Genomic DNA, 27,892 nt, shown 5'->3' with positions numbered 1-27,892 from the left:
CTCCTTCTTCGAGGGCGTGCAGCAGCGGGCGCTGCGTCACAGCCTGAGGGGTTGGCACCTGAGGGCGCGGGATCCAGGCAGCGCCAGGACCACCTTGGCCTCAGCGGTTCTGGGCGGCGTCCTGGGATGCCGGGCCCCGCAGGACACCCCGCAGCTCCCTGGAGAGGGTGAGGGGCAGGGGTGGGAGAGGGAGGGGAAGGGAGGGGTAGGGGAGGGGAGGGGGACGGGGGAAGAGGGGGAGGGGAGGGGGGAGAGGGGGAGGGGGTTGGCATCGCCCGGGGCACCCAGGACTTCACACCTCCTTCCCCAGGCTTCCCGGGCCCTCCCCGCTCCTGGAGGCGTTCCGGGTGAGCTTTCTGTGGGCAGCTGGGCGGCGGCAGCAGGGGCGACACCTTCTGCTCTGGCAGGCGCAGGCCCAGCAGTCCCGGGGCGTGGCACGGTGGCACCAGCGTAACCTTCAGAGGCGGTAGGGGCCCCTCCCCAGGACGGGTGCCCCATGCTGCCCACCACCCTTGGATTTACATTTTCCCATCAATCCTTGCCCTTCCCACCGCACCCCCTTGGGGTCTGCATCCCAGAGGGCTCCCCTCACACCCCAGACTCAGATCCTCTCAGAGCCTCCTGCCCTCCTACCCTGCCCTGCTGAAAGGTGTGAGGTATCCATTTCTCCCAGAAATTTCATGGCTGTCGTAATCCCAGCTTTGTCCCTCACTGGCTGTGTGATCTTGGGCAAGTTGCTTAACCTCTCTCTGCCTCTATCTCCCCGTTCGTATGGGGGTAATAACAGGACTCACTCCACCGGGAATCAGCGAGGGAGGGGCGCGCACATCCCCTAGCGCAGTGCCTGGCGTCAGTAAACGCTCAGCCGGTAGCAACGCTCCTCACTAGGAGCTGAGTGCAGCACTTGGCATCGGGGGTCTGGGCTCCCACTGTATCCCGACCACCTGTCATTGTGACCCTCGGAGCAGCATTTAAGCCCTCCAGCCCCCAGCAACCCATTCTCCCCCATGATGCATGGAGGGAGAAGAGTCACCCCAAGCCCTCCCTGCCTCTGAGGGGAGGGGAGGGGAGGGCCGGGCTGGCCCAGGGTGGCAATGACCACCTGAGGGTGGACACTCCGCTTCCCAGCATCCTCCTTGGCTGGAGCCATGGGGCAACAGCCCAGGGGGCCAGGAGAGAGCTGGCTGCCCCCCGGGCCTGGGATCAGAGCTGCAGGGCTGCGCTGGGCCTGTGGCAGCAGCGGCTGGTGCAGCAGCAGGAGACGGAGCAGTGGGCCCGGGAGTGGGGCGGGGACAGCAGCGACGTGCACTGGGCCACCGTCACTGCCACTGGCAGAGTGAGTTGGGGACTGGGACGGAGCACCAGGGCTGAGGGGCGCCAAGGTCCGTCAGGGACACCCAAGATTCTGGTCCTCTAGCACAGAGTCCAGTGATGGGACGCTCCCACCGCGCCCCTGCCCGCCCCCCCACCCCGCCCCAGGACTGGGTGTCAGAGCAGGACCGGGGGGCGTGGACGCTGTAGGCTTGGGTTCACGTTAACCTGCTCTTCCATTCCCTGGCTGTGTGGACTTCAAGCGTGCTACTTAACCTCAGCTTACTCATCCGTAAAATGGGGATAACAGTGGTTACCGCCCCACCCCCACCCCCGCCGCCGCTAGAGTGATTGCGGGAATTCTGTGAGACAATCCACACAAAGTGCTCAGCTCACAACCCAGCTCCTCGTGGGTGCTATACCACCATCATCACCATCTTCATCTTCATCCTTGTCATCCTCACCTGGCCTTCAGGAGTCACAGTGTCCTCAGAGCCCACCCAGCACAGAAGGCGGAGATCACTGGAAGCAATTTAAGAGGCTTCTCACTCCACCGCTATCGTATCAGTGGGCTGGCAGGTGGGGATTTGGTTGTTCTGGAAAGTTCGTGTCCTGTCCACTGGGGACAGCTGCTTCTCCAGCCTAATCGTTGCCCAGGAATGCTGGCCCAGTGTTGCCAGACCTCTGTTTTTACAGAAAAGCTGGAAATCTATATTTTTATGTGAATTCTCCTGACTCCTAAACATCGTCAAGAAATTAAAAAAACAAAACAAAACTCTGAGTTGGTTGGCCTGGTCACCAGTTAGACGCCTGTAATGGGAGCATCTTAACCCAGACAGTTAGGTGGCCTCCTTGGTTCCCACTTGGGTAGAGGGCGGAGGCTGGCAGAGCAGGGGCCCGTGGTTCCTTGAGGCCCAGGCTGAGGCTGGAATGAGTGCCTAGGGGCACTTCAGCATCTCTCTGGCCACAGGACAGCAGCTCCTGCGTGAAAAGTACCAGCGGTGTGTGCGCGCCCGCCTCCAGGGCCTGCGCAGGGCCGTGTTCCGGGGCTGGTAGGAGGCAGCAGCTCGTCAGAGACCCACAGCGGCCAGTCCAGAGCAGCTCCTACTGCAGAGGTGGCCGGGCCTGGGGGTGGGAGAGCGAGGGTCACTCCCACCCCGGGAAAATCAGGGAGAGAGCCCAGGAATGGGAAGCTGGGTGGCCTCTGCAGCTCTAGGGGCAGTCCAGGCTGGAGGCCTGAGACCCGGGCATCATGGGCATGAAGGGAGACCCTAGCCTTGAGTCAAAACCACCAAGCTTCCATTATATGAATTATTTGGGAGTTCTGGGATGGTAAGCCCCTAATCCCACCCGATGCCCTGACAAGCCCCGGGTCTCCACCTCCTGGCCGGGTCAGCCCTTTGGTTTCAGAGCTCACAGTTAAAATGGGGAAATCAGGGACTTCCCTGGCGGTCCAGTGGTTAAGACTCTGTGCTTCCACTGCAGGGGGCATGGGTTCGATCCCTGGTCAGGGAACTAAGATCCCACATGCCTTGAGGCCAAAAAAAAAAAAAAAAAAGCGGGGGGGAATCAACTTCTCAAACAGCCACGACAAAGAGAGAGAAATCTGAAATAGACATGTTCTAGTGACACACATATACCGTTCATGGGTGCATGTTTAAAAGCAGAGGGAGGGCTTCCCTGGTGGCGCAGTGGTTGAGAATCCGCCTGCCGATGCAGGGGACACGGGTTCGTGCCCCGGTCCGGGAAGATCCCACATGCCGCGGAGCGGCTGGGCCCGTGAGCCATGGCCGCTGAGCCTGCGCGTCTGGAGCCTGTGCTCCGCAAGGGAGAGGCCACAACAGTGAGGCCCGCATACCACAAAAAAAAATAATAATAATAAAAAAAAAATAAAAGCAGAGGGGACAGATGACACCTTCTCCCAGGGTTGGTTCTGTACAAACTCACACGCGTTCACAGTGTCCCCACGGGGCCATTGAACCATTCACCGCAGAGTGGCTGATGTTTTCTTGGTCCATCTGGGAGCGGGGGACCACCTTCTCCTCACTGACCTCCTGCCCCAGAGTGGCCTTGCAAGCAGGGCATGGATGTTCTCTTGGTGGAGGGGGACCTGAACCCACAACTGCCGGGTTCCTACACCCTCCCGGGCAGCACCTGCCTCCGGGGCGGGGGCCAGTGCATGCCAAGGCCCCTAAATGAAAGCCAGAGCTTTTCACCTGTTATACATCGATCCATACGTTCTTAAGGCACAGGGCTGTGTATGCAAAACTGTGAAGAACCAGTGATGGTTTGTGGGGGATTTTCGGGTGTCATTTTGAATTAATGTGACTTTTGACTGGGAAGTCGGCTGGGCCCCTTCTCTGCACCTGTTCTACAGCCACTTCCGGGCCTGGTGTGGAGTAGTGAGAGACACAGTGACGCCCCGGGTCAAGGGTCCAGCCTTCCAGGATGGCCGGAGGAGATGGGCACCAGGGGCCACACTTGCCAGTGAAGCCCCAGAAGCTGCAGCCCGGCCTCAGGAGCAGCACGTGGCCCAGGCCCCCTTCTCCTGCTGGAGAAGCCAAGCACAGGGACACCAGGTGGACAGCAAGGTGAGGAGGGCCCGGGCCCAGCAGACCTTCGTTGCAAGGCAAGTGGCCCCAGGCGAGTGCTGTGAGGCCCGCCAGCAGGCAGGAGAGAGAACCCAGGCCCAGGCCCTGTGCTGGATGCTGTGGGCACGTGAGTCCTGCCTGCAGCGGGTCAGCCGAGACCATGCTGCCCCGAAGCTGAGCGCCAGGTGGGTGCCCATGGCCTGAGGGCAGCCCCGCACTGTGCTTCCGGCTTAGGCCTTGGGCTTGTTTGGGGCCAGGGTAGAGGGTATTTGACGGCTGGTGGCAGGTCCCGGGGGCTAGGGGTGATGGGGAGAGGAGGTCCTGGCCCCTGGGGTCAAATTCCAGCTCTGCACTTTCCAGCTCTGCCACCCCTCTTTGGGCAAGTCTAACTCTGAAGGTCCAAGGAAGATTACAGGCCTGCCTTGCAGGGTGGCTCCGGGGATTAGGATAAGAAACAATGTGTGCAAATTCTCAGCCCAGCTCGGGCCAGACACACACGAGGTCCTGGATGATATAAACCAGTGCTCGTGGGGGGATGGGAGGGGAGGAGGAGTTGACAGGACTGCTTTCTCTGTGTCCCCTAAACAGGATGCCTGTCCCTGTCGTGTGATAATTCTGCTGCTCTCTGTGCCCATTTGAATGTGATTTCTCCAGAAGAGGGATGGGGGAGGAGTACAGGCACGGGGCTTTGCCTGGAGGTCCCCGTCCTGCAGTGCACTGGCAGGGACAGAGGAGGGCTCCCTGCAGCCCGCTGTAGAGTCCTGGCCCTGATGGCCTCGGCGTGGGCTCCTCCCTCGCCGCCAGGGTCCCAGAGGCCTGCGCCCAGTCAGCGACCCGGGGCTGTGTCCAGCGAACTGCCATCACCCAGTTCCAGCGGGCTGGGCCCAGGCGCCTCCTGCGAACCCACTGGGCCCAGTGGCGGGCAGCGCTGCTCAGAGTATGTCTGGAACCACAGGCCGAGGCCCAGGAGGCCAGCACAGCCCACCCCGGGCCCAGAGCCAGCCTCAGGCACTGGCCTAGGCTGGCCACCAGAGGGCACCTCCCGGTGCTGCTGAGCGCTCCAGCCCTGGGGAGGCAGGGGAGGCCCGGCCCAGGTCAGGTGGGAGGTCCAAAATGACCTCAGGGCCACTGGCCTCAGAGTCAGCTTGGTTCAGCCCCGATGGTGAGGGTGGTTGCGTGCTTTTCCAGGACCCGAGCGGCCTTGTGGACACCACCCCTATGGGTTCTCAACAGCCTCCTGGCCGGGCAGCCAGCCAATTACAGGTCCATCAGCACTTACTGAGCACCCACTGAGTGCCAGCCCAGTGCTGGTGTGCTGCAAAGAAGCACCCCGGGTTGCATCTGTTAGGGAGACAGACACCTAAACTCATTATAAGTCATGGTACAGTCTAGGATCAAGAGAGGTAATTGGGGTCAGTAGCAATTTTTTGTCATTCTTTTTTTTTTTTTTTAATTAGAAAATGAAACATGCTCGCTATAGAAAACCCAGAAAATATAAATGAAAAAATATTCTTTCGTGACTCTCTCTACCCGAAGATAACTGCCGGTCCATCTCCAGACCAGAAGCATTAGTTCTGATACCAGCAAATGGTGACGAAGAGCTGGGTGGCCTAGCACGAGGGAGGAGGCCACGAGGAAACCCCGGGCACAAAGAATGACACCGTGTGGCAGTGTAGGGACATGTCACTGCGGGACACGTAGCCCCGGAGTTACTAGCCAGCCACAGGGTGCTCAAGATGAACTGGCGTCATCAAGAACCCCGTTTCAGGATGCCACGACATACGTCATGGACTCCAGAAAAGTTTCTAAGAAAAAAGGTTAAAGTGGTTTGTTTTAAATGGAATTGAAACGGACTGGCTTTGGTTATTTGCAGAATCCACATATTTACCTATGTGGGGCTATGGCGGCAGCAGATTCTGGGATCTCAGGGTATTTTATTTCTAGATCTGTGCTTCAAGAGAATTTTATTTTTAGAGTATGTTTATAAACACTTCCATTCAATTTCTGTCAGCAAAGGCAGGCAGGGATCCCGTTTAATGGTGGAGAAACTGAGACTTGTAGAAACAAAGTAAATGTCAGGAATGGTAAATGGTAACTAGGGGGCTGAATTCCAGGCCCCGCTCTTTCTACTGCACACACACACGCGCCCAGGCAGCCCTCATCTAACGACGGGGCCGGGTTTTATGCCGTCTCATGGTGGCACAGACACCCTTAGAGAGCACCTGGTGTCTGTATAGTGCAGTCCCTGGGGGCTCGGGCTCTGGAGTCAGACCCCTCTGGAGAGGTGAGGCCTCAGACAAGGGTGTACCTGACACAGGTAAGCTCTGACTGGTAGCCATTTTTGGTCCACCCACCTTCCTGAGTCTCGAGGCATGTGAGAGTACGGGGAAAGAGGCAGTGGCATGTACTGATGGCCATACTGCTCTCGGGCCTTTCCTGTCTCCTCTGGGAGCCTCAGGGCTCGCGGGAGAATCTGTCCCACTTGTGTGCACACAAACAGGAGGCCCTGTTACAGGTCGGGCAAGGAATCCTGCCAGGTCACTTGGGCCCCTAGATGTCCAAGCCCATTGGTTCGGGGTTTCCTCTTTGTTCCCTCAGGCCCGCAGCTGCAGGCCACAGGCCACAGGGCCTGGCCTGCCCAGCCCAACCAAGCACCACGGCCCCAGTGGACAGAGGAAGCAGAGAGAAATGTCCCGGACTCAGAGTAAAGAGACTCTCCCTCGGGGAATAAACAATGTCTGAAGTACAGGGATGAGACCGTCACCAGCCCTCACGGGCCTGGAAACCAGCTTTGAACTCTTGGCGAATCTGTCTTATGTATTTACTGTTTTCCCCACCCATCTCCTCTTCTGGAATATTTCACAATTTTGAGAAAACAATTACAATTTCTCCTGCCCTGCCCTTTGGGGCCGCAGCCCAAGCCTTTGCAGGAGGCTTGGGCAGTGGTGGTGGAAGCAGGGACACAGGCTCAACACCATTTCTTGTTAACTCTCTTCCTAGGGCTCAGCTTCCAGAAGTACCAGGGGGAGAGCTTACTCCCCTGAACGATGTGTGTTAACCTCTTCCGACGCCCCTTTGCCAGGTGACAGAGAGCCTCCCCTCTGCCCCACCTCCCAGCTCCAGCTGCAGGGGCCCAGGGCCAGCGCCCTACGGGGCCAGAAGGGGACCGCAGCTCTGAGACCAAAGACCTTGAGGGCAAAGGCGAGGCTGAGCAAAGGTGTCTGGGGTGGGAGCAGAGTGTGTGCGTGGAGAGGTAGGGCTGAGAGTAGGGGTGGAGAGGGAGGGCTGAGAGTAGGGGTGGAGAGGGAGGGCTGAGAGTAGGGGTGGAGAGGGAGGGCTGAGATAGGGGTAGAGAGGGAGGGCTGAGAGTAGGGGTGGAGAGGGAGGGCTGAGATAGGGGTAGAGAGGGAGGGCTGAGAGTAGGGGTGGAGAGGGAGGGCTGAGATAGGGGTGGAGAAGGAGGGCTGAGAGTAGGGGTGGAGAAGGAGGGCTGAGATAGGGGTAGAGAGGGAGGGCTGAGGGTAGGGGTGGAGAGGGAGGGCTGAGGGTAGGGGTGGAGAGGGAGGGCTGAGGGTAGGGGTGGAGAGGGAGGGCTGAGGGTAGGGGTGGAGAGGGAGGGCTGAGGGTAGGGGTGGAGAGGGAGGGCTGAGAGTAGAGGTGGAGAGGGAGGGCTGAGATAGGGGTGGAGAGGGAGGGCTGAGGGCGTGGGTTGGGCTGAGGGGCTTGCCTGACCTGGGCCCTCTCTGGCCGGTGCTCGTCCTGCAGGATTCTGCGGAGCAGGCGCAGGCCCGTGGCTCTGCCCTCTTTCCTGGCCATTAAGGGGTCGTGATGCCCTTTGCTGTCAAGACACACACCAGGGCCTCTCCCCTCAGGAGGAAGTACCTGCAGCGCTGGCGCCTTTAGGCACTGCTCCACGGGCTCTGGGGTTCCTGCAGGCCAGGCCCGGGCAGCTGCGTGGCAGCGCTGGGTAGACGCTCAGGGGACGGAGCAGCTGGTGTCGACACTGACGAGTGGGGCGGCCCCTCCCCACCCTCACGCTGATCTCCCATCACGTCCCGTTCCCAGCCCTAACCCCTGGAAACGCAGTCTCTGAAAGTAAGTTCAGGCCTTTGGACTTACCAAGCCTGAAACCTCGGGAACAGGTGCAGGAATCTGCATTGCTAGCACACCTCAGGTGACACCTCCTCGTCACACCCCCTTCCTCCTGGTGCCGCAGAGGCGCAGGCAAGGAGAGGCAGCCGGGACAGCGGGGGGCCCAGCTCGGGGCCTCCTCGCGACTGTCCCCATAGCTCAGGCAGTGGCACCTGAGGCGGGCCTGGCGACTGTGGGCCCTGCGGCTGCAGGTGTCTCAGCAGTTACAGCAACAAGAAGCCGGCTGGGTCCGTTCCCAGGTCCGGGGGCGGGGGGCTGCCCTGCCCCCCAGCAGGCCCTGCCCATCCGCGCCTGCACATTCCTGAGCTGCGGCCCTCCCTGCTTGCTGCCCCCAGAACCCCTTCTTTTTCAGGGGAGGGGTCAGTTCAGTTAGAGAAAACAGCCTGGGTTCCAGAGCCCTTAATCCAGGTGGTAAGTGCATGCTGAGCAGTCTCGGGACAGGGCAAGCGGTCTGGGGACAGGGCTTGGCCTGTGGCACAGCTGCTGCTCACACCGGCTGGGTGTGACTCGCTAAGCACCCCTCCCTGATATGCACTGGGAGCCCAGCTTCCCTGATCACCGGCCCCAGCACTCCTGAGCCTGTGTGTTTGGCCTGGCGTACAGGGAAGGGCCTCCTCTTCCCTCGGGGACGGGGGCGGAAGGAGCTGGGCCCCAGAGCTCTTCCAGCACTGACAGCACATACCCAGGAGGCGGCCAAAGAGCTTCCTGCTCCCTGATTCCAGGCTTTTGAAACATGGCACCAGCGTCCAGCAGCCAGGGGCCTGAGGGGCAGAGCCGGCCGCGGTGGGAGGCAGGGGAGGAAGGCGGGCCTCAGGAGGCCTCGGGGCAGGCAGGAAGCTGCCAGAACCCCTGTGTTTGGTGGACTTGGGGTGAAGCAGGGGGCCCAGCAGCAGCTGTGACCCGCTCCCCTGGAAAGGAAAACGGATCGGAGCCCCACCCACCTGAGGAGTACAGGCTCAGGAACAAGGTGCTCAGGAAAGAGCTCTGAAAGACAATAAAACGCCCTCCTTAGCCCCAGCTGCTTCTCTCAGTCTCTCCTAAAGGCTGCCCACTGCCCCCCCCCCCCCAACCAGCCCCTCTGACCTGCTTCCTCTGCCGTCAGGCCGCCCTGCGGACAACCGGACTCCTCTCCTTCCCCTGAGCCGGTGAAGACCCGCAAGCAGGGACTGGGACAGAGACCAGCCTATGTGCACGTGTCAGTCACAGCCCCGGGGTCGTGGGGCTGGAGGGCTGATGCCTGGGCAGCAGTGCCAGACAGACAGCTTCCGGGACAGGGTGCGTGGAGGGGAGGGAGCGGCAGGCAGGGGGTCCTGCCCGAAGAATAAGCCAGGGGGTAGTCAGTCCTGCTCCGGCCAACCGCATCTTCGCCCTCGATGCTAACAGGCAGGGTATCCCTTCACCCCTTGGAGCCAGGGCAGAAAAGGGAAGGCCAAGGGCTCCACCACGCACAAATGTTCAGACACCTTTTTTTTTTTTTTTTTTCAGTACGCGGGCCTCTCACGTTGCAGAGCACAGGCCCCGGATGCACAGCCTCAGCGGCCATGGCTCACGGGCCCAGCCGCTCCGCGGCATGTGGGATCTTCCCGGACCGGGGCACGAACCCGTGTCCCCCGCATCGGCAGGCGGACTCTCAACCACTGTGCCACCAGGGAAGCCTTCCAACACCTTTAACCCTTAAGAGGCACTTTCTCTCTCGAGCCACGGGAACAGAGACAACTGTTTCAAAAAGCAGCGTTGTAGAAAAGAGAGAAACTCAGCTGAGCTCTCGGCTAGAAGGAAGCTGAAACTATTAGGTTTCAGTCCAAGGTCCATCCAGGGGCCAGCGCCTGGTAGGGCAGTGGTCCACCCCTTCATTCCCGAGTGGGTCGCGCCTGGCTGCCAACGCCTTGGAGGTGGAAGGCTGCAGCGCCTTGACCTTGCCATGTCTCCTCTGCCGTCCCAGAGCCCACTGCCATGCTCGCTTTGCTTGTCCTCCATAGGCCCCAAGAGCAAGGTCACTGGCCGTCCCAGGCTGCCTCCTAGGGGCTCCGTCAGCAACAACCCTTCTCAGGGAGGATGCGTTCTGTTCTGCCCACGTGCCCCTCCGGGGGATGGGGCTGCTTCCCACCGGAGCACAGACTCTCCGCCAAGCAGGGAACACCTGGCTCCCGTGCGGGGCGGCCTCCGGTCCGGCCAGAGCCTGGAATCCTCACACCAGTCTAGCTGCCATCATCGTGTCAGGGGGTGGGGGGAAGTGAAGGAGAACGGGGGTCTCCCAGAGCACCAGGCCGGAGAGGAGGAAGGCGGGACACAGTGGCCTCAAGCTAAGGGTGTCAGGGCTCAGGGTCACGGCGCCTCCGTCTCCCTCTTGCTCTGGGGGGGCCTGTTGAGAAGCTCAAACGTGTCTTCCACCACCTGCCACAGGCAGCTGTCCAGCGGGAACTCGTTGTCCACCAGGTTGACCAGGAAGTAGTTGTCGTGGATGTACTGGATGATCACGCGGGACGGGGACTCCTCCTCATACAGCTTGCCCCACTGCTCGAGCCACAGGGCGAACGCCTCGTCCTGCACACACGCACAGGCACGCACGCGCAGACACACACGGAGACACCGGCGCAGACAGAAAGACACAGGTACATACGCGGTCCCACGTACAGACACACAGACACGCACTCAGACACGCCGGCCAGGTTAACAGGGCTGCCCTAGGGCCAGGGCTCCACACTCAGCACCCCAAGGGCCTCTGCTGCTGCCCAGCAAGACGTTTCCAAGAACAGAACTTGGCCCACTGCCAGTGCCACCCCGCTCCCCAGCCCAGAAGTAAACACCATGAGTCAGAGTCAGGGCACTGCCAGCCCTGGGGGTGTGGCCCCCAGCTGCCCCGCCCACCCACCCGCCCAAGGCTCTGGAGGTGGGCAGGGCAGGCCTGCTCCCATCCCCCGCTTACCTTCCAGAACATGAAGCTGACTGGGTCCACCACTGTGGGCTGGATGATCTCTCGCCCGGGGAAGATGCCCCAAGTGACGGCGTTGGGCTGCAGCTTGGGGGCGTTGGTGATGTTGTCACCCTGCAGGGCGGGGCGGGGGCCGGCGGTGGGTAGGGGCAGACTTGGGGGGCAGACAGCTCCCGCCCTCTCCCAGGGCGTATGCTCCGCCCTCCTCCCACCGTCACCGTCACCGCCCCACCCCTGCCCCCGCTCTGCAGCTCTGTGACAGCCAGGAGCCTGAAAGCCAGACGTCATCCCGGGCTTTTCCCTCCTCCTCCTATGCTCCAATCAGCTCCGCACCCAGTGGCGCTGCTCACTTCCTCTCGCGTCTAGCCTCGTGTCTAGCCCGGCCAGGGCTCTCTTTGCTACTCAGACCACCAGGGCTGCTGACTCTAGTCTCCCCTGGCCCTGTTATCCACACAGCTGTCCCCTGGGACCTGCCCAAAATAAAACATGGAGCCAAGGCTCCCTCTTGCCTATATGGGAAAACCCAAATTCCAAGCAGGACGATTGAGACCCCTGAGGACCCGGCCCCGGCTTAATGCTTCGGCCTCACCCTGACCCCATTTGCACGCGCTCTGCCCTTTCCCTGGGATGCCCTTTTACTCCTCATCCTTAAAGATTCAGGCCACACAGGAACTCTCCAAACACCTCCCCTGATCTCTCAAGCTGGACATCCCTCCCTTGGGTCCCCAGCTTCTTCCTATGCTGAACTTCACTGTTATAAAGTGCGCCTGCTTACACCCATTCATAATTATTCACTGATGGCTCCCCTCGCTAGGCTGGGAGCTCTCGGAGGGCAGGGGCCTGGCTCTGTCTGCATATCCATCTGGCACGATGCGTGGCCCCACCGGGCACTCCGTGGCTGCTGAATGGTGGAGTAAACGGGGTGCCCTCACCCGGGCCCTGCTGAGCCCGCCCTCGGACCCGGGGGCCGGCCCACCTTCACATCCACGATGTGGTAATTCACCCGGAGCTCGTACTTCTTCAGCACCTGCAAAAGCGCCTCCACTGTCTCTCGGGAAGTGAAGAACTCTAAGTAGGCCTGTGGGAGGGAGACGGGTGCCATCACGTCACCCCCAGTCTTTGCTGGATGCCTTCACTGGGAGCTGCCGAGTGGGCCGTGTGCTCTGAAACAGCAGGCGCCTGCCCTCCTGACCGTCCCAGGGAGGCATCCACGAGGACACTTGTAGCAGAACACTTAAGGCGTCGGGACTAGTGGTGGCCACTAGCTGGGAGCTGAACCCGTAAGCAAAGGGAGGGGAGCAGGTTCGTGAGGTTTCTCGGTCTGGACAGGTCGGAGGGACGTCTGCCAACCCTTCGTCCAGCTGGGAAAGGTTCCATGGAGAAGTCGCTCCGGAAGCTGTACAGGGGACCCAGTTTGGCAAGTAAGGCAAGAGAGGCCTGACACACCCCCTCCCCCTATGTGCTGGGTGGAGGGCTTGTCCGGCACCATCTGGCCACCAGGGATTAAGCTGGGCTTATTTAAATCCGCTTCCCAGAGCCCTCAGGCTTTAGTTTAGAATGTAATTGTAACTCCAGCAGCCCCAGGAGAAAGGGATCCACGAGGAACAGTAATAATAGCTCCTACTTAGGGGATGCTTCCCACGTGCTAAGCACTTTAAGTGCTTTGTCATGTTTCATCCCCAGAACATGACGTGACATATCCCCATTTTACAGAAGGGAAAGCTGAGGCCCGGAGTGGTCAAGTGACCAGCCTACCCAGGTCTGTCCAACTCTGAGCCTGAGATCGCATCCACTCTGATCCCCGGCCACTCAGAACAAAGAGCCCCTGGGCTTCCCTGGTGGCGCAGTGGTTGAGAGTCCGCCTGCCGATGCAGTGGACACGGGTTCGTGCCCCGGTCCGGGAAGATCCCACGTGCCGCGGAGCGGCTGGGCCCGTGAGCCGTGGCCGCTGAGCCTGAGTGTCCGGAGCCTGTGCTCCGCAACGGGAGAGGCCGCAGCGGTGAGAGGCCCGCCTACAAGAGCTCCTGAGACAAAGCCCTCTGTCCCCAGCCCCGGGGAACCCCTGCAGGCAGGTCAGGGGAGGGCAGCCCTGTGCGTCCCTGCCACACCTTCTGGAAGACATAGCCCCCGCCGGGGCCCCAGCCCACGATGGGGTCGGAGGACGGCTTCCCGTTGATGTTGGGCTGTGAGTTGATGGTGAGGATGCCCCGCCGGTTCACTCGCAGCAGCTCCTCCTTCATCAGGCTGGTCTCGGCCGCCAGGGGCTCATCATTCCAGGGCAGGCAGGTCACCTGGGGAGGGTAAGCCGGGCTGGGCCCCTCCCTGTCACGGTCCCCAGCAGAGACCCTGCCTGTCTCTGCTTCCGTAAGCCCCTTCCAGGCACCCCACGTGGGACCCCCCACCTCACCTTCTCCTCCCTTTGCTGAGGTGCCACCTCCAGGCACAGCGAGGAGGCTCAGGGTGGGGCAGTCACGCCCGCGTCTGGCCCATGGGGCGAGGGGAGGTACCCGGGGATCCCACCCCAGCAGCACTCACTTTATAGCCGTTCTGGTTCGGCTCTCCCGAGAGGTAGTGAGCAAAGACTTCAAAGACACTTTCTTCACTGGTCAGCTCCTCCCCCCACATCTTCAGCAGCTCTTCCTTTGGGGACTTGCTCTTCAGGTAGAAGAGGTAGTAGTCCTTCAGCTCCCCAAAGGCCGGAGAGGAGGAATTACCCCTGGCGGAGGAGGTGCCCGGAGGTCAAGGCACGCCCCTGACCTTGGGCTCCAGACAGTCTGCATCCACCTGCCCCGGGCGGGCGGGGGGGGGGGGGGGGGGGAGGGGGGGGGGCTTTCCTGTGAATCCTGTCCCGAGGGCTCCACCACGATTGGTCTCCCTCCTCCCAAGGAACAGTTCATTGGCAGCGGCTCACCAGCGGCCGTTGGGGAACTCATCCCACTCCTGGGTGCGATAAATGTAACTCTTTGGTCTGGAGGCCCAGAAGATGGGACGGACATCTTCCTCCCGGCGCTTGGGGTGGGCACTGATGGCCCAGGGCAGGGGACGTCTGGGCGAGAATGGAGACAGAAAGGGTCAGGGCTTGGCCAGAGGGAGGGGGCACCACTGAACCTGGGTTCTTCCATCTTGACTCGTAAACGTCAAGCCGGATGGCATTCCCGCTGAGACTGGAGCCCTGCGGGTGCCACCAGCCACGGCACAGACAGCCCTCTGTGCCCCCGTGGCAGCCAGCGCTACCAGCTAGGGCGCACTCGTTCTGTGCCTTCTCTCTGACCTCCCTGCCCACCCGACTCTCCTCTGGGGCTCCAGGGCCTGAATTCGGGGCCACTGGCCTCACCTGGGGTCCTCGATCCACATGCCCAAGCGCTTCAGCACCTCTGTGGTGGCCATCTCGCGGTTGAGGGTGTAGAAGTGCAGGCCCGGCACCGAGCCGCTTGCCAGAAGCTCCTGGCACAGGCTCAGCGCCTGCTCGATGCCGTAGTTGCGGATGGCAGCGTCGTTGTCTTTGATTGGCTCGATCACGTCCTTGACCTGCTGCGGCACCTCCAGCTTGGACAGCTTCACAAGCTGCCGGAGGGAGTGGTAGCCCTGCCCAAGACACAGGGGGCTGTGGGTCCCATCTCCCTGCCCGTCTCTCACCCCAAATACTTATCCCCCCACCAGGCCTCCTGGCTCTGCAGTGGGACACGCACTGCCCCAGGAAAGTCAGACCATATTGTACCAGCACTTTTTGTACTCTGCAGGGTGCAGCAGCTGCCCACAGCATTGCTGCCATTGGCCTGAGCCGGCCCTTTGGCCCCCAGGTGTGTCTATTGATAAACGGTGGTCATCTAAGCCAGGGGTTCCCAAGCCTGACCGATCACCAGAATCGCCTGCCAAGCTTGAGAAATGTACAAATTCCCAGGTCCCACCTCAGATCTATTAAATCAGAACTTCTAGGCATAGGATCTGGAAATCCATATTTTAAAAGAGCTTATTAAATGGTTCTGGTGACAGCCAAGATTGGGAAACACTGATTTAACCCAAATTTATAATGAAAGTAATAATCCCTTTCAGTGCCACTTATCAATAAGCCCCTCCCAACACTTACTGTTGCTATTTTGGGGAGACATAAGAGGTAATCAAAAGAACGTGGCAAGACAACATTTTGCAAGGACTGAGCACCTGTCTGACGAAAATCTCACGGGCGTCAAAGAAGAACTTCGGCCTGAACCAAGGCCCTGGCCTGTGCTGGGACGGGGGTGGTGGGAGTCCATGAGCCCTCTTGGGACCCTCACCTGAATAGGGAAGATTCCGGGGAGGATGGGGCAAGTAATGCCTATCTCGGAGCAAGCCTTAACAAAGCGGAAGAAAGTGTCGGCCTCAAAGAAAAGCTGGGTGATGATGAAGTCGGCTCCCGCGGCCACCTTCTCCTTCAGGTGCTTCAGGTCCGCCTCAAAGCTCTCTGCGTCGGGGTGGCCTTTGGGGTAACCTGCCAATAAGGATGACAGCAGGGAGAGGCTGGCTCCATCTGCTCAAGGGGAGTGACGAAGCAACCGGAGAGCTGGGAACGGAGAGCTCCGGAGCCATAGCTTCCAGCCCCACAGCACGGACAGGCCGAAGCGGTGACGGCCGGGCTCGTCCGATGCGCCCCTCACCCTGGAGGTGACCCTCAGCGCGCGCTGGCTTAGAGCCGCCCTCCCAGGAGTGGGGACGGATTGCCCCCAAACACCCACACTGTCCTGCAGTCAGCGGGGCCAGCCTGGCCTGCACTCTGTGGCCACAGAAGAGAGGAGACGCTACATTCACACCAGCCAGGCAGCCTCGGGGTGACAGGCTTGACTCTAGGTACTGGATTAAGACAGTGCTCGTAATTTCACGTTAAAATTACTCAGGGGTCCCAGACAGTGCAAAGTCAGAAACCACATTACACAAGGAATAAGTGAAGAGGGCAGAGATGTTCTGCTTGAAGAAAAGAATGCAGAGAATATGGTAACTGTTTCTAGACGCCCACAAGTCTGTCACTGGGAAAAAGGAGTCACCTTAGTCGAGTTCCTTATTCACCGTATTCTGTGCCGCTTCTGATGGCAGAACTAGCATCAGTTTCAGAGAGCTGCCTGACACTGGACCGAGCAACCCCACAAAGGAATGGACTCCCAGACAGCGCGGCAGGGCGGTGACCCTGTGCAGGGATGCCCATGGTGGGATTCCAGGGGTGCCTGCGAGGCAGGGTCGGACGTCCCCTAGGTTCCCGACTAGCTCCAGGAACGGCGTGCTCCCTTCCCTGAACGACTGAACTTACTAGTGGCTCTGCCTGCACAGGAAAGACCACAGGCCTTAAGGAACTACAAGCAGAGTGCCGGCTTGCTCAGCCTGAGGCCAGGGCAGGACCCCAAGCCAGGAAGGGGCAAACCTGAACCCACACTGCTGGGTTGCCAGGCTGCTTTGCTGTGATCATGCAGTTTCGTTCTTAAGAAACTCTGAGTCATCAAAATTGGATTTAAAAACGACTGTCTGGGGGGCGGGCGTGGGAGGGTTAAACACTAGAGCTTTACACTTTCAATAACAAGGCTATTTTTCCAGCAGAAATTTCCGAAACAGAGGTTTTAATAGCTGAAACTCTATAAAACCTCAACTGCACTCGACAAATCCAGCAATCGCTCACATTTGGAATTTGCTCAGTTTTACTCTATTCTGGTTCTGTCGTGGCCAGCTGGGTGCCTTCTAATCCACCGGTCCTCTCTTTCATCCACGTTACCGTAAGCAAAGCACCGAACCGTTTAGCAACTGTTCGCTCACAGCTCTGCTGGTTTCCCCTCGTGACCGTCCAATGCCCACCACACGCGGGCACATTCCCCAATCAACCGACTGTCTCACGGCCGCACGACACCTGAATTCCTACCTCCTCATCGGGGCCTCCCAGACTCATCCACCTCAACGCCCTCTTCTCAACACTAAGAACAGCGGACACGTACATGGGGGCCTGGGGACGCAGCCCAAGGTCCCCACGGCAAGTAATTTCCTTGAAGCCACGTGGCTTGTATTTTTAAATTCAGATCACTTTGATTTGCTACTCCATAATGTAGCCATGTTTATTTTAATAAGAATGATATGATTTTCCCCAAAGTATTTGAGAAAAATTGTCATGCCAAGGTGATGTGTCAAATTAATCCTCGGACTTCCTGTGTCCCTGGCACACGCTGCCTCACCACACCCAAGCCCCCATTTGAGAAGCTGAAGGCCCAGACCCCATGAGTCGGGGCAAGAGGGAAGGCCACGCCATCTGTTTCTAGCAGGTGAACCTTGCCTCCTGGATGTAGCTAAAGAAACTAGAGTTGAGCCGATGCAGTTCTCTCTCCTGAGGACTTGGAACTGATGCTGAGACCTGTCAATCAGTCTGGGTGAGTCAGGAGCAGGCGGCGGGTCACACGTGTACCGTACATATCAGAGACAGAAAAAGCGTACATATCAGGCCTACTGGATGAAGCATGAAGCAGCTGGGGGTGTGGGGGGGGCAGAGAGAAAGAGGGAGGGCCTTGGATTCTGCCGGCCTCCAGGTTCCAGCGTTTAATGAGGTCTGAGGCCATTTCCTGACCTTGTTCTGAGATTCCCTGCCCCCGGAACCTTAATAAATATACCTCTTTTGTTTAAAGAATAGGGCTGGGAAGCAGGCTAAGAGCAAGAAAAGGCAGAGGAAGGGACTTTCCTGGTGGTCCAGTGGTAAAGAATCCGGATGCCTCGCAATGCCTAAGATCCCACATGTCTCGGGGCAACTAAGCCCGCGAGCCACGCACGCCTCAGAGCCCACGCGCCCTGGAGCCTGTGCGCCACAACTAGAGAGAAAACCCACAAGCCACAGCTAGAGAGAAGCCCGCACACCACAATGAAGAGCCCGCGTGCCGCAACAAAGACCGGACGCAGCCTAAAATAAGAAAGAAAAAAGAAAAAAAGTAAATAATAGAAAGAAAAGGCAGAGGAACCAAAACTTAAGGGGTGGTGGCACGCCTGGGTGGATAGCGGATGACAGACCGATGAGAGGGCAGACGCTGTTTGATTCACCCCCGCACCTCCGTCCCCCCGCGCAGGCAGGCCAGCGGTGCGCTGAGCTGGCGGGTCCTGACCTGAATGCCGGGGGGGCTCTCTGTGCCTCTCCTTCCTTCCCCTCTCCGGTCCCACCCACTGGGATACCCCAGCCTCTCACCTGCCACACAGACATCGAAGTAGTCACCAAACTCGCTTCGGATGTGCTTCACCAAGTCTACGGCGTAGCTGAAGCCCCCTTCTTCCTCTTCCCACTGGTCACCGATGGGGTCTGCAGGGTTGGAGGTCACGGTGCTGGGTCTCACCCGCCCTCCAGGCAGCCTCTCTGTTCCTTCTCCCCCCACACCCAGGACGGTGAGCACCTCGAAGGCACAGCCTTCACATCACTCAGGTCGGTGTCTCCGCTTTCTAGCATAGCGCCTGCTAAACAGCGGGAGGGAAGACAGCGGCCAACCCATCCAACGGTCGCTGAGCACCGACTCCGAGGGCCCTGTGCTGGCAGCAGCTGCAGCTCTGCGTTCAGCCTGGAGCATCGGCGACCCCTTCCCTACTCACACCTGGTGGGTGCACACCCCCTCACCCAAGCCCCTGGAACCCTCGCCTCCCGGGAGAATCGCCCACTCATCTCAGGTGAGAAGTGGTCTTTCGGGCGGGGAGCATGAGGCCGCAAGTGCCCACCCGCCAGGCTCCCGTTTCCCACGCCGTGTGGCCCAGTGACAGTGCGTGCCAGAGGCATATCCAGCTGTTCTCACTCCCGGGACATATGCCAGAGCTGAACTCGTCGACTGGGCCAAAAGCCAGGTGCAGCGGGGACTGATTAATTGATCGATTAACTGACTGGCATCGGGACAGAGGGCATCAGGCACCGGCCGCGGGCCCTACTGAACTCCCACTGCGAGGCCAAGAAGCGGCTCCGTCTGTGTCGCCCGTGGGCCTCCTGACCCACACTGCCTATTGACGCTACTGGCAGGGACGGGGCCCTGGGTGTACTCAGTGTGGGACCTGGAGAAAAGGAAAGGACCGTTCCAGGGACAGAAGTCTTCAGGAAAGCAAGACCCCAGAGAGCAGAGTGCTGGCTCCGCACCTCCCCTCAGCGCCAGGATGTTCTTCAGGCCCAGACGCTTGGCCTTGTGCAGGTGGCCCGTGATCTCCTCCCGGCTCTGATGGCAGCAGGTCATGTGCAGGATGGTCTCCAGGCCGCAGTAGTTCACGGCGGTGCTGGCGATCACCATGGACGAAGTCTCCTTGTCTGAGCCAGGGTCCCCTGCTGGATGCCAGGTCACATCTATGAAGAGGGGACCACCTGCCCCCATCCGGTCAAACCTGTAGGGAATTTCTTTCTGAAGAGGGGCTCCTGGGGGTACACTACCCTTCCCCACCTTCCCACGGGGTCTGGGAGTTAGAGAAGCATCACATGCAGGCTGGAATCAGACCGACCTGCATTCATATCCTGGCTTGGCTACTCACTAGCTGTGTGATCTTGGGAGAATTACTTGATCTCTCTGAGCTTCAGTTTCCTGATTTCTATAATGTGGCAGAGGACAGTGCCTACTTCATAATACTACTCTGAGGATATCATGACAGATGGCTCCACATCTCTTAAAACAGCGCTGGGGGCTTCCCTGGTGGCGCAGTGGTTGAGAATCCGCCTGCCGATGCAGGGGATACGGGTTCGTGCCCCGGTCCGGGAAGATCCCACATGCCGCGGAGCGGCTGGGCCCGTGAGCCATGGCCGCTGGGCCTGTGCGTCCGGAGCCTGTGCTCCACAACGGGAGAGGCCACAACAGTGAGAGGCCCGCGTACCACAAAAAAAAAAAAAAACAGCGCTGGGGACACAGCAAACACGCGATCAATGTGCTATCATTATGATTACTCTTATTGTGGAGATAATATATAATAACAATGAAACCAGTTTGTGTGAGAGCAGCACTCCGGACTTTTCAAAGTGCTTGCACATTTATTATCTCGGGTGAGTTAAGACATTTCAATGGTCAAGCGTTCAGGGAACCCTCAGAGTGGCAAGCAGGGCCTCATTCTAGGGACAAAGAGGGTCAGCAGACACAAGTTTCTTTCCTGCCGCCCCCCCAGTTCCGGCGCAGCAGCCAAGAGTCCCGCAGAGAACGGCCACATTTCCATAACTAGAATCAAGAGCTATACGTGCGCACATGCGCTGTGTCACAAGCTGTAACGTGGTGCAATGAAACATCTTTGTGCCTTCAAACTTCACAACCTTGGGAGTGACACGTAAGAAGTGCAAACGATAAAAAGCATAAACTTTAAAAAAGGAACTGCGATTCATCAAGTGCTAACATAATCCAGCTGGCATTTCTAGATTTCAAGATGCATAATCCAAATTCCTAACTTGCTGAAAATGTTCTCCAAGCCACCGTTTTGTAACTTCCTAAACTCTCCTCACGATCCAGCCCCAAGTTCCGCCAAAGAATTTAGTCTGAGAGAGCGAACATTTTTAGCACATGGAAGAGTGTGTCTAAACATCCAGGTGCTTGGAGGGGCTTTTACAGACAACAGAAGCTGCGTGTCAAAGGATCTACCCTGGCTTTGCTTTTTTCTACCCCCTGTGGCTGCCTTTTCCGGGTCAAAGTGCAGCCCAGCCTCAGGGCTGACAGCTCATCTTTTCCCCCTGCCCCCATCCCCCAGTCTGGCCCTACTCCTTATCTTGCGTTGACTCACCTTGAGATGAGATTGACAGCTCCCTCAGCAGTTCGGGGAGGGAAGAATTCCAGGGAGAACCACTTGTCACCAGACTCCATCCTCCGCTTCATCTTCTCCCTGAGCCTCTCGTGTCGCTCGGGGTCCGGCACCGGTGTGGAACACCTTGAACTATCCTTGGAGCTCTCGCTGCCACTGGTGTTGTCCTCCCAGCGGGGGCTGGGGCCGCCGTGCCCTCTGGGTTCGTTCACCATGGCCGAGCTCCTGCTGCACGGGGTGAGGCAGGGGGCATGAGACGGCAGGCAGGCAGCCGAGCCCCAGCAAGGCAGGGTCAAGCGAGAGATGCTGCATTTCCACGCAGGAGGAAGGCCGGTGAGGGCACGGGTGACAGCGCGCCCACCCAGTGGCTCCACACGCCAGGTACGACTGTCTGCGCTGCCTCACTCCAGCTTTGCCCTCCGCTGCTGCCTGATTCCGCATGTGACAGCCCCCACCCAGCACAGAAACATGCTCCTTCAGCCCGTGGATCCTCCGTGACCGCTACCTGATGGAGGGTGGCACTGAGAACCTCGCGCCGCCGGCCTCCCAGGCCCGCATTCCCAGGGAGGGGCAGCAGTGCCCCGCCGGGAGGACGTTGGGTTTTGGACGGTCCATCTCCGCCAGTGTGAACTCAGACCCCAGACCACTGGAAGAAATGGAGGAACCTTCCCCAGCGGGTGTGTCCGACTGGGCGGAGCTGTGACAAAGGAAGAGCTGAGAGCAGTAGCTGGGGCCAGCGTGAAGGGGCGGGGGCAAGGCTTCCCGGCGGCGAGAGGGAGGGCTGAAGCTCTAGAGGCTGAAGGCGGATGGAAGGAGGGGGACGTGGGACTGCTGACTGCAAGGTTTGGGTGTGATGAGGCCAACAGATGTTCACAGTGACCGGATCACATGCCAAGGAAGGAACGGCCCAGCCATGGAAACATCTCCTGTTACTTGGAACAGTTTGTATGCATGCAGGCTGGAAGGGGTGAGGGCTTGACAACGCAGCCTGATTTCTCCCGCGTTTGTGCTTCTCTGAAAAGACCATGTCATGGGTTAGAACTTGACACTGGCTGGGTTCCAAAAACAGCCAGACCCAAATTCAATAAGGGCATGAATTTATGTCCAACTCAGAACAAAGGCTGAACAGTCTGTGCCTGCCTTCCAGGCTGTTCTCCTTACACACACCGGTGAAGTCAGTTCAAGTGATTACAGCGACTGCAAAGCCACCACGGTTGAAGCCCTGAACCATGGCAACCACAGGCTGGCCGACAAGAGGGCACAGCGCCGTTGGGCAGTTTGGTGGGGAAAATAAGACAAAAACTAAAACAAAACACTACTCTTGCACAGCAAGATGCAAACACACAGTAGTGAAAATCCAGGGTGTGGTGACCTGGAGCATTAGAGGAGCAACCAGGCCAAGTTCAGGTCTTTCAGGGAATGTCCACTGCTAAGCCCGTGTTCTTAGACCATTTTGGGGGTCCTAGACTCTTGAGAAACTGATAAGATCCAATGCTCTCTCCCCTAAAACACACACAAGTGCACGTAACACACTCTGGTACACCCAACGTCAAGCAGCTGAGACCAGATTGAGACCAGACCACCCCCAGGGATGCCCATTTTGATTCTGACCTAAAATTCCAGTTTCTCTGTGGGGATGAACGTCAAGATCAGCCTAGTCTGGTCTTTCTTCCGAATTCCAGAGAGTGCCTCATTAGTTGTCTGCTGGAACAAAACCAAGAGGGGAGAGGAGGCTGAACCACCCACAAACTATCTGCTCTTTCATTTGTTCATTAAGACTTACTGCATTCCTAGTGTGTGCCAGGCACTAGCCTTCTTCCAACATTTTTCACGTGCTACCACTTAACCCATTTTAAGCTAGGATCCCATAGCACCCTGGGTTGCAACTGTGGGTTCACATATTTGCCTCCCCTCCCTCTTCCCAGTTCCCTGAGACCAGGGCCGGGTATGCTGCCTATGGTGCCCCCGTGCTGGCACCCGGTAACAGCCAGCACTCACTGAGCGCCGACGGGCCAGGCGCTGTCATCCCGTCCTCAAAGCAACCCTCTGCCATTTGATGAGCACTTAATCGGTGCCAGGAACCGAGCAGTGAGGGAATACGGAGCCCACCACTCCCAGAGGGGACCCGGTGGGCACCTGTGAGCCGCCCGATGCAGTGGGCGTCGGGGACAGCAGTGCCAGCGGCCCACGGCTCTTCTCCAGGTGCTCGGCAGGGAGCCGGAGACATGCCTCTGGCGCCGGGGGCTCGAGGGCCGCGAATCTAGTCACCGGGTCACTAGGTCACGGGAGGGGGCGGAAGCGAAGACCCAAGTCTACCCCCAGCTCAGGGCCTCCTCAGCCCTGCGGTCCTTCAGTCCAGGCCGGGGTCCGAAAGTGAGTCTTCGCTTCAGGGTTGAGGATCGCGGGGGTGGCAGCCAGGGGGGGCTACTCTAGTCCCGCCGAGGGCGTGCGCGCAGAGGGGGCGGGCCGACCGGTAGCCACCGCTCCCCGCCCCCTGGTGGGTGGCCCCCAAGGCTCCAAGGCCCTGGTCTCCCTCCTCGGCGACCACATGCCTCGCTGTCACTCACCCACTGGTCGCGGACGACTGAGAGCGCGCGCCCGTTGCAGCTGCGTGGCCGATAAGGAGGCGCCAGCAGAGGAGGCGCGGCGCCGGTGTCAGGTTGCTTAGGAAGGCGGGGCCAGAGGGCGGAAACCACCCTTGCGGGAGCCCGGAAGTCCCGCCCACAACATGGCGGCGCCCAGAAGTCTCGTTGGAAGCCGTCCCTCCACCGTCATGTGACGCGAGCCCTCTCCTCACCCGTCTGCAGCCACTCCCCGTCTCCGTCCCAAGCTCGAGAGGGCCACGTGACACTCCCGAGGCCAGTCACGTGAGGCGCGGATCCTGGGTGGGAGGGGGTTGGCGGAGGGGTCCAGAGTGGCAGTAAAGGAGGAAGATGGCGGGGTGCAGGGGGTCGCCGTGCTGCTGCTGTAGGTGGTGCTGCTGCTGCGGTGAGCGTGAGACCCGCACCCCCGAGGAGCTGGTAAGAAGCGGGTGGAGCCGGGCTGGGGAGGGGGCAGTTGCTAAGGGACGGCGAGAGGCGTTGCCGGGGGTGGGGCCGGGCCGAGTTGGGCCCGCAGGTGGCAGAGGGTGGGGCCTGGGGACTGCAGCCTGGGCTCTCAAAGCATCTGCCCGGCTTCACGTGCCCAAGTCTGGGGTCATTTCTCAGAACCCCTCCCTGGAATCTGAGGGAGAACCCAGGCCAGCTTCAGTTAATCCCATCCTTATTTTTTTTATTTCCATCTGAAAAGAGTTTTGAATGAAACGAGCGTTTTCGGAGTGAGCCCTCTCGCTGCACTTTGTGCATATCATGCAGCTGGCTTAGTTTTTCCAGCCCTTTCTCACTCTGTCCCTCACCTTTTCTGGGTCACTGATAATCCAGCTTCCCTCTGCAAAGCACCCTGGGAAAACTTGAGTTGTTGTGTCCCCAGAGTTGACAAGTCCCTCCTGAGTTCAGACTCGGCATGTTATCAGACGGAACCTGAACTCTTTCTCCTTTAAACTGGCAAGTGACATCTTTGAAGTGTCCTGAAGATGAGAGGTTATTTGGAGAATGTATAAGTAGGAATGAATCGCTCAGTTGATTACTGTAGAACCCTACCACGTCACCCCCATCCCAAAAGGTTTTTTTTTTTTTTTAGGTCTTGTTCCCATTTGATGATAATGGCTCCAGATGATTTAGAAACTAGTAGCTGTTTTCAGTAAATACTTCTGCCTCTTTCCACTTTTAAAACCATTAAAAAGGTCTTCGTTCTCTGGATGTTTTTCTAGACCATCCTTGGAGAAACACAGGAGGAGGAGGATGAGATCCTTCCAAGGAAAGACTATGAGGTAAGATTCTTAGATGCTGTCTTGAGTAACATAAGTAGTGAGTGACCTGCTCACTTCAGAGCGAAGCATTAGGTTGCCAACCAGAGATGCGCTTTGACCTTCTCTCCCGGGGAGTGAGTGGGTAAGATGTAACTTCTTTGTGGGAAGGGGCTTGTTTAGGAAGCCCTTTTCTCACCTCAGCCCCAAAGCAGGGTCTGGGTGTGTCTCCAGGCTTTCATAGATCTGTGGCACCTTAACCTGGATAGAGCATGTGTTTGCCATTAGACTGTTGGCTTTTTTACAAGTTGTAGCGACCCAGAGTCAAAGCCACTGACAGTGTTTGCTCGTAACAGGTGTGAGCCAGGAGACCTTGCTTCTCTTCTATGAGTTTTCAGATGATTGTTTCCTGCCCAAGCAGCTTCTCTCAGAATTGTCAGTTCTTGGTTATAGTTCTGGATTTCAAGCATGGGACTCTGAAAGTCTGTGTGTGGGTGTGTGTGTGTGGGGGGGTGTGGGTGTGGGTGTGTGGGTGTGTGTGTAGTAAGGCCAGTGCTGCTGGAGTGCCTTTTATCATTTAATCAGTTTATGATGACATTTCTATGATTTTTGAAATGGCAAAAATAAGCCATGGTTGTGATAGAGGATTCATAAGTGATTTATAAAAAGAAGCTAGGGAAAAACTCATAACACTGCTCGTTAAAAGATGATTATTCACTTTACTAAACGTCCTTTTCCATGTTTTTTTCTTAAGTAACAAAGTGAGACTTTACTAAATACACTATTTTAACATGTTTTCGCTTCCCAGTTGATAAGAATTTTTGTAGCAATAGGTACTTTTCTATAATATCTTTCTAAATAGGGGAATAGCATTTCATTGTGCCACAGTTTCTTTGCTCTGACTTCTCTATATTATGAACTGCATCGTTGTGACCATCCTTTCTTGTTCATCCTTAATTGCTTCCTTAGGATCAATTCCAAGAAGTGGGCTCAGTCATGTCTATGTTTAATGCTTTAAAGAAAACGTCAGGTAGACTTAAAAAAATCAATATCCTAGAGCAATAACATACCCAGACTAGTTTTCTTTCTAATATTTTATCTTACTCTGGCTGTAGAATGTAGTGTAACTATTGTGATTTATAGCTTCGCATGGAATTTTTAAAAAACTTTTATTATAGAGAATTTCAAACATAGACAAAAATAGGCGGAATAGTACATTGAAACCTCCCTGCACTCATCACACAACTTCAGCAGTCATTCAGCTCATGCCTAACCCAGTTTCATGTATGCTCCCATCCACGTCCCCCTTCCCATATTATTTTGAAGGAAATTCTATACATCACATCATTTCACCCATAAGTAATTCAGTGCGTATCTCTAGTATATGAAGACTTTTTTTTAGCATAACCCAATACCATTTTCATACCTAAGAAATTCACGATAATTCCTTGATATCAAATAACCAGTGTTCAGATTTCCCAGTTGTCATATAAATGTCATACGTACTTTTTTGTGTGTGTGTATCCTTTTTTTAAACATTATTTATTTATTTTTATATTTATTTTTGGCTGTGTTGGGTCTTCGTTTCTGTGCGAGGGCTTTCTCTAGTTGCGGCAAGCAGGGGACACTCTTCATCGCGTTGCACAGGCCTCTCACTATCTTGGCCTCTCTTGTTGCGGAGCACAGGCTCCAGATGCGCAGGCTCAGTAGTTGTGGCTCACGGGCCCAGTTGCTCCGCGGCATGTGGGATCTTCCCAGACCAGGGCTCGAACCCGTGTCCCCTGCATTGGCAGGCAGATTCTCAACCACTGCGCCACCAGGGAAGCCCATATGTACTTTTTAATAGTTTGTTTGAATCAGGTTCCAAATGAGGTCCTCACATTGCATTTGGGTGATATATCTTTTAAGTCAAGTAGGTTTAAGATGAAGTAGATTCCACCTTCATCTCTTTTTTTCCCCTTGCAATTGACTTAACGAAATAATTTTAGGAGTCTAGAACTTGCCAACTGTACCACAGTGGTATAGTGTAATGTGCTGCTCTGATGTGAGTGCATTTAATCAGTCAAAAAACACTGTATCCACTAATGTATTGTCTTGTATTTCTTAAATATTTGTTTGCTTGTACATAGTTGAGAGACTTGCAGGAATTAGTCTAAGACAGTCCATATTGTGCTGTCACCTTGCGTTCCCTCATTGAGCCTGAGCCCGGTGATATTATCCTGTTACTACGACTGACACTGTCTCAGCCCTCATCCTACTCCTGGGAGCTCACTACGGCATCTGTGCTCCATTGACCTACTGGTCCCCCGGCTCCTTCACTCCTTTCACTATATTGCACTCATATTTGTAATGCATTTACTTTCGGCTGATATGCATATTTATGTAAATTTTATGGGCTAATGTTCTTTTGTGTGAGTCGTTAATATTTCTCAGTTAACCATCTCTGCATATGAGCTTCTTGAGAGCATTTGCTATGTGTAAGAGCAAATTTAGCTAGGCACGTAATCAGAAAAGTCTGCCCAGATTTTATTTATGAGGGATGAACTAGAAAACCCTTCTTTTGAAGCTCTAAGATGTGTTCTTTCTTGCCTTAGAAAGAGTTCATTGCACATACTTGACTCTTTGATAAGTTGGGGGTCTTACAATATGTTAGAGTCCCTGTTGCTTTTTTTTTAAAATTGAGGTTGGTTTGTTTTTAATAAAGTTATTTATTTATTTTTGACTGTGTTGGGTCTCTGCTGCCGCACCAAGGCTTTCTCCACTTGAAGTGAGCGGGGAATACTCTTTGCTGTGGTGCACAGGCTTCTCATTGCAGTGGCTTCTTTTGTTGTGGAGCACAGGCTCTAGGCTTGTGGGCTTCAGTAGCTATGGCATGTGGGCTCAGCAGTTGTGGCTCATGGGCTGTAGAGCGCAGGCTCAGTAGCTGTGGCACACGGGCTTAGTTGCTCCGCAGCATGTGGGAATCTTCCCGGACTAGGGCTTGAACCTGTGTCCCCTGCATTGGCAGGCGGATTCTTAACCACCGCGCCACCAGGGAAGTCCCTAGAGTCCCTGTTTTGACATCTATTTTCATTATAGGTGGTTTGAATAATAAGAACTCCCTATTTGTGGGATGGGGCCATTACCAAACAGTATTGTTTTCATGCAGGTCACAGAGCCTATAGTGCCTTTTTGAGTTAGAAAAAGGCACCCCTCAGAGCTGGGAGGACTTAGAATAAAAGACCTCCCCCTCTGAGCCATTGCAACGCCCCAGCTAAAAGCCCATTGAAGGTACTTTTTGTGTGAGCCCTAAGGTGCCCTTCCTGAGTGAATTTGGCCTACATCTCAGTCCCCATG

General features: G+C 57.0%; 2 protein-coding genes across 7 annotated transcripts; one reads left to right on the top strand and one right to left on the bottom strand.

Annotated features, from left to right (window-relative positions):
• Window positions 1–7,873, top strand: LOC131749756 (uncharacterized protein C1orf167-like; the record flags this gene model as incomplete). Its single annotated transcript, XM_067024376.1, is given in 7 exon segments — window positions 1–167; window positions 289–466; window positions 1,129–1,336; window positions 2,335–2,426; window positions 3,689–4,087; window positions 4,707–4,839; window positions 7,775–7,873. Coding segments are annotated over 7 exon segments (1,276 nt in total), but the record flags the coding sequence as incomplete, so codon positions are not given.
• LOC131749755 (methylenetetrahydrofolate reductase (NADPH)) lies at window positions 5,850–23,706 on the bottom strand. 6 transcript variants are annotated; one of them, XM_067024375.1, is made up of 14 exons: window positions 23,280–23,514; window positions 22,849–22,987; window positions 22,324–22,416; window positions 20,695–20,940; window positions 19,088–19,326; window positions 18,164–18,274; window positions 15,261–15,454; window positions 14,321–14,571; window positions 13,898–14,032; window positions 13,522–13,702; window positions 13,095–13,277; window positions 11,963–12,064; window positions 10,981–11,100; window positions 5,850–10,598 (listed from the first exon to the last, which is right to left on the bottom strand). In XM_067024375.1, exons 4-14 carry the CDS (start codon window positions 20,925–20,927, stop codon window positions 10,380–10,382), a joined length of 1,968 nt encoding a protein of 655 aa, XP_066880476.1. In that variant the 5' UTR covers window positions 20,928–20,940; window positions 22,324–22,416; window positions 22,849–22,987; window positions 23,280–23,514; the 3' UTR covers window positions 5,850–10,379. The 6 variants fall into 6 exon arrangements, with proteins under 6 accessions (XP_066880476.1, XP_066880472.1, XP_066880473.1 ...); XM_067024371.1 differs by having other exon boundaries at window positions 22,324–22,413; XM_067024372.1 differs by lacking the exon at window positions 22,849–22,987 and having other exon boundaries at window positions 22,324–22,413; window positions 23,280–23,706.
• Window positions 23,707–27,892: the final 4,186 nt, after the last annotated feature.

This window comes from Kogia breviceps, unplaced genomic scaffold (assembly GCF_026419965.1).
Source record: "Kogia breviceps isolate mKogBre1 unplaced genomic scaffold, mKogBre1 haplotype 1 scaffold_443, whole genome shotgun sequence".
NCBI classification, from domain to species: Eukaryota; Metazoa; Chordata; class Mammalia; order Artiodactyla; family Physeteridae; genus Kogia; species Kogia breviceps.
Note: the sequence above shows the minus strand (reverse complement) of the source record. Positions and strands in the feature narration are given on the sequence as shown.